General features: G+C 45.3%; 1 protein-coding gene and 1 pseudogene across 1 annotated transcript in view; both read right to left on the bottom strand.

The window, feature by feature from the left end:
* Nucleotides 1-5,993, bottom strand: part of LOC102752566 — a 37,298-nt pseudogene that overhangs the window by 2,603 nt on the left and 28,702 nt on the right.
* LOC102752382 (cyclin-Y-like protein 1) overlaps nt 5,403-5,993 on the bottom strand; it is an 11,916-nt gene continuing 11,325 nt past the window's right edge. The window contains exon 6 of the mRNA XM_015565301.1: nt 5,403-5,441. Within this exon, the coding sequence (XP_015420787.1) occupies nt 5,403-5,441 (39 nt within the window). The remainder of the gene's footprint in view (nt 5,442-5,993) is intronic.

Here is a 5,993-nt window from a genome sequence, read left to right as displayed (position 1 = left end):
TTCTATAATAAAAGCATAATATGCAAATCAACCCATGCGATTGGTGGGGGAAGGGTAACCCACTATTGCTCCACAGAGGGAGGCCCAGGCCACCCACCGTTGGGTTGATCAATCCAGGGGCTCCATGGTCACCCCAAAGAGGGAGGCCCAGGCCAACCATCTGTGGGCTGCAGTGGGTTGGTGGGGCCTCCCTCTTCAGAGTGATCTCGGAGCTTCCAGACTGTGAGAGGGCACAGGCTGGGCTGAGGGACCCCCACCCCTCCTGAGTGCACAAATTTTGTGCCCCAGGCCTCTAGTAAATAAATAAATAAGCCACATTTTATGGGAAAGGAAATCCCTCCCCTACCCAGTGCATGGGACTAACAGCAGAGGACAAAAGGAAAGTTTCTGTTCACCGTAATCCTACTGACAGGACAGGCTGCACTTTTTAAACTATGAAAAGCAGAAACAGGAAAGAGAGATGAGCTGGCTGGACTAAGCGCCCTTTAGGACTTGATCTCTGACGGGCATGGAGTCAGACTCCAACCGTGTTCTCCCACGTGGGGCTGCGTCCTGCCCTGCTCAGCACCCTGCCCCTGCCCGAGAAGAGGGGAGCCTGCCCACAGGGGTGAGTTCAATAAAGTGCAAAAGGAAATTTGGGAGCAGCGCTTTGCTATGTGACAGACTCCTGTCATTTGCTGAATAAATAAATATAAAATTAGAGTAAATGTTCTACTTTCACAGCACTACTGTGATAGAGTTAGTTCTATAAAAATGACAAACACCAGAACAATCATGAGAGGGGCTTAAATTCTAACAAACCTGTTTTCTTAGTTTAAAGCTTTAATATGTTACCTACTGGACAGGTCGATGAAAGTGGATGTTCTCCTGTATGGAGAGCGGTCAGAATAGGAGCCGATAGGAGGTTTTTTTATTTGTTGAACCTTAAACCCAACAGAACCTATTTCCAAATTATTTTCCTATTCTTATAGCTATAAGTCTATAGACACATAAATCAGATCATGTTTTGATAATCAGCTAATCAGGACTTATTTCCAACAGAAATAAATAAAATTTACTATCCCTTCTATATTTCCTCCAGTACTATCTTTTAATTGTGTACAAACAGAGCCCCTTCATAGGATTAACAGAGGTCTATTAATAGACCTTTAATCATGGAAGAAAGGCATGAGTATAGAACATACACCTTCTGTTTGTTTGTATTTATTTATTCATTTAAAAACATATTTTTATTGATTTCTGAGAGGAAGGAAGAGGGAGAGAGATAAACGTCAATGACTAGAGAGAATCATTGATCAGCTGCCTCTTGCATGCCCTCCACTGGGGATTGAGCCCACAACCCGGGCATGTGCCTTTGACAGGAATCGAACCTGGGACCCTTCAGTCTGCTGATGGGTCAGCTCAGGCTGAAGTTCTATCCACTGAGCCAAACCGGCTAACAAGGGACCACTTTGAAGCTAATCAATGATTCTCTCTCATCATTGATGTTTCTATGTCTCTCCCTTCCTCTCTCAAATCAATAAAAAAGAAAGAAAGAAAGCTACGAAAACAGTTACTATACTGTTGTTCTGGTAGTTAGCTTGTAAAATGTTTGTAAAAAAAAAACCCCAGAGAAACACACTTCAAATTACCATGCACACTTTACAAAAACACATCCAGACCAACTAATTAATGATGAGGAATATGAATTGGTATATGAAAGGTGGATAGAAAGAAGTATGTAATTTTTATGCCTATTTCAGTTCTCTGCATAATGTAACCTTTAAAAATATTTCTTAACATGTAAACTTTATGGGGGAATGAGGTATGGGAAAATGGTTAGGAAGTTTACCCAAAGCTTACAAACTCACATGTCCTCGACTGTAATGATGTTATTGATGAGCTGGCAGTAGGACACATCCCACAGAGCCTGTTTGTCCCACAACTCATAGGCAACAGTAGCAGCTCCCAAAAGCATTCTTTTCCAATTAGTGGGACACACATCAATAGTTACATGCTGCCTAACCCTTTCCAGGTAAATCTGCAAAAGTAGATCGCGTAAGTGCCATGATAACAACTGTTGGAAATGACAGATTTCATCCCTATTTGAAATTCCCCCCTTTTTTGTTTTGTTACTCTTCACCTGAGGATATTTTTTCCATTCATTTTTATTTTATTTTTTATTTTTTTCCATTGATTTTTAGAGGGAGTGAAAGGAAGGGGGGGGGTGGCGGCGGAGAGAGAGAGAGAGGCAGAGGGAGAAAAACATCAATATGAGAGAGACACAGTGATTGGTTGCCCCCGCCCTTGGCTGTCTGGGACAGGGAATAGAGCCTGCCAGCCAGGTAAGTGCCCTTGACCAGGAATGGAACCTGTGACCTGTTAGTGAGCGGGCTGGTGCTCTAACTCCTGAACCACATAGGCCAGTGTTAAAGACCTTTTATACTTAGGTTCTACAGACACGGCTTGGCCAGCCAAAGCCAGAGGCCAAGTCATAGTTGTAAACCAGATACTTCTGTGGCCTACTTTGTCCATGTGAACTTTCAGCCCAATTTTTGGTCACAGGAATGAGTAGACATCTTAGGAAAGGCCGTCCTGATGCAATGCATGGGGCCATTATTACATTTCCTCTTGTAAAGGGAGCATAGAGAGGCCCAGTACTGATTCGTTGCTCAACAAATACTTGAGTGCCTACAGGTGCAATGCTTCCTGCCTGGCTTGTATTTATATGTGATCTCACATACACTGGAATATGCAAATCCCTGGTGATGCCGGAATTATGTCTATCTCTTCACAGTCATTAGCCCTTTTGGGTACAAGCTGGAGATAAAATTGGTGCCCGGGGCCGCCTCCCAGTGGCTGCTGTGGGAGCAGCAGGACAGGCAGTGCAAACAGGTGAGCTTCAGGCTGTTCTGTGCACCTGCCCGTGTTCCTGTCTTAGTGTCTCTGTGAGGAACACATACAAACCAAGGACAGTCCTCCTCATGCCCCTCATGCTCACATCTCCACGATCATGGTGGGCACTATGTCTCTGTCTCACATAATCTGAGGGGCACTCAATGCTGCTGGTCTCTAGGAGGTGACAGAGCTGCCAGGCTCTGTGTCCCTGGGCTCCTCCAACCCTGCCAGGCAGCCGGGGAGGCTCATGATGCCTTTGACACGCACTCAATGTCTCCTCTACAAAGAACTGGGCAACGTAACAGCCCAGGAGGTTATAGAGCTAAGCTGTGATTTCTTATTACCTCAGAGCATGCCTTTCAGAAGAGTGTTATGCCATTTGACAAAAAGAAAAAAGTTCAATTTAAAGAAATATGTTTACTGCCTGAAGATTTTTGACAGCAGAGATTTGCCAAACTCAACTGTGTTTTCAAAAACAAATGCTTATGGAACATGACGTGTTTTGAGGGAAATGCTGTGCCCATTCAAACTCAGCATTCTCAGCTGTCCTAAGAAGGAGCTACCTGCAAGGTTCAACTCTAGTTGATGGGCATCATTAGAGGCCCTTGTTCAACACCGACAACCTCCCAACTTCCGTCCCCTTTACTGGGAGACGCAGTATGCGCCATTACTCCTTCATTCATCCCACCTGCCCTCCCGCGTCAATGGAATTGGGATTCTCTTCTCGCCGAAGCTGACCTTCTATCAGTGAAGTCGGTCCCAGCCCACTTCTGCAGAACGCTGTTCCACACTCGCCCCTTCTTGAAGAATCCCCTGTCTGCCCAGATTCCCCCAATAGGAATGTGTTTACCTATGTCCCCTCCTGCCACACCAAATCCTAGAACGCGTCCTCTCATCTGGCTCAGGGTAAACGCCCTGATGCTGCTTCTCACCTCCCATTCTCTCCTTCACCACTTCAGTCTGCTCCTGGCGCTGTCCCTCCACTGAAACTGCTATTGCTAAGGGCATCGGAGCCTTCGCAATACAAACAGAGCTCTTCATCTCACTGCCCACTTCCCCAGCTATCCCTAATAGCACAGGGGGCACGGCCATTTGCCTAGTTGCTGGGACCAAAAACCTCCACTTGAGCCCGCCTGCTCCGATCTGCTAGCAAGTCTTGCCTCCCCTTCTCCGTGGGAATCTGACCGCTTGCCAGTGCATTGGGCACCTCTCACCTGTATGACTCTCACTGACTCCTGACTTCACTGCCTCCACTCGGACTTCCAACAACACTCTCTTCTCCCCAGGAGTCAGAGTAGCCTCTTTCCTTAAGAGCACTTCACCCCCAACTCAATGTCTGCCAAAGGTTTCCCATCAAACACATATCATGTAACTTCTTCCCATGGCCTGCAAGCCTCCAGGCCCTCTGAGACAGGATATTGCCCATCTGTGACCTCATCTTCTTTCCTCACTCCACACTCTGACTACACGGCCACACCTCACTGTTCCCTGAACACTCAAACCCTGTGCCCATCTCAGAAGCGAGCCTCGGGCCCCCTGCCCACAAGGCCAGAGCTCATCTTCCTCAGCTCAGCCAGGTCACGGTTCCAATGTTTCCTCTTTAAAGAGGCTCTTCGCCACTAGAATGTAAGCTCTTGGGGTTGGGTGGGGAGTTGGGGGAAGAAACCAAAATCTCCCCTCATGTCTTTAATAGCAATTGTTTGTGATGGAAACTGCAATGGTAACACTTTCAATCCCAACGATTATTTAGCTCCACTGTGTGTGGCTGACTCCCTTTCATAGCTTCTCTTAATAAAGTTCTGAGGATCATGTCAGGAATCTGCTTTTATGTGCAAAGCGGGACCATCGCCTGTGCCCGGGACAGAGAAGCAGCCTCTGGAAGAGTTGTCTTACCAAGGTCACAATCGCACATTCAGCGGTGAGGTGTTCAGCACTGAAAAGAGCACAGACAAATCTGTAGACAATCTTCAGGTCAGGGTCATGCTGAAAGTGGTCCTTTGTAATTACTTCCTGCTAAAAAGAGAAAAAAGGCAATATACACTGAGTGTATACTGTACCCCATCAGTACTTCGTTGGGCCACCTTTTGCCTTCAATACTGCGGCAATTTTTTTTGGCAATGACTTCATGAGATGTTGAAAGGTGATGCAAGGAATCTGACACCATGCCTGATGAATAGCACTGTCCAGTTCTGTGAGATTTGATGGTTGTGGAACCAGCTGCCTAATGTCTCTTTTAGCTTTGTCCCACAATTGTCAATTGGATTGAGATCTGGTGATTGTGGGGACGACCTAAGCAAGGTAAAGTCTCCCTCATGTTCTTGAAACCACCCCTCCACAATGCGAGCACCATGGCATGGCTCATTGTCTTGTTGGAAGAAGCCATCTCCATTGGGATACGCCATCAACATGATAGGATGAACCTGATCAGCAACGATACTTAGGTATGTTGTGCTATTCAGACGTTTATAATGAGCTGGCCCTCTAGGAACTTCAGCGGAAAATTATAGTTAATTTGCCTACAAACATCAGGTGGTCATAATAATCTGAACACTCAGTGTAAGTACCTAGTGAAGGAAAATATACATAAGAACTCTCATGCTAGCAGCCTTCTACTTTGCCCACCTGTCCCTAAAATAATTTTGATTGGGTGACATATCTTTTAGTCTTTTTAAAAAATAATGACTTTTTTTAAATTTTTATTTCAGAGAGGAAGGGAGAAGGAGAACGAGATAGAAACATCAATGATGAGAGAGAATCTTTGATCAGCTGCCTCCTGCACACCCCTTACTGGGGATGGGGCCCACAACCCAGGTATGTGCGCCCTTGACCAGAATTGAACCCAGGACCCTTCAGTCTGCTGACTGATGCTCAATCCACTGAGCCAAACCAGCTAGTGTTAGTCATTATTGTTTCTTGTTCTATGAATTACCTCTTTTGCTTATATTTCTATTTAAGTTCCTGGGATGTGCATGTGTGTGTATGCATTACCAAATTTTTTTGAAAACTATGTTTTAGAATTTTAAATGATATTTCAAAAAGAATCTGGTTGTTAGATTTTGGATAAGGTGTCATTTCTTGTACTGAATTTTTTAAAATGTATAATCCATCCATGTGAG

This window comes from Myotis davidii, unplaced genomic scaffold (genome assembly GCF_000327345.1).
Source record: "Myotis davidii unplaced genomic scaffold, ASM32734v1 scaffold1240, whole genome shotgun sequence".
Taxonomy (NCBI): Eukaryota; Metazoa; Chordata; class Mammalia; order Chiroptera; family Vespertilionidae; genus Myotis; species Myotis davidii.
Note: the sequence above shows the minus strand (reverse complement) of the source record. Positions and strands in the feature narration are given on the sequence as shown.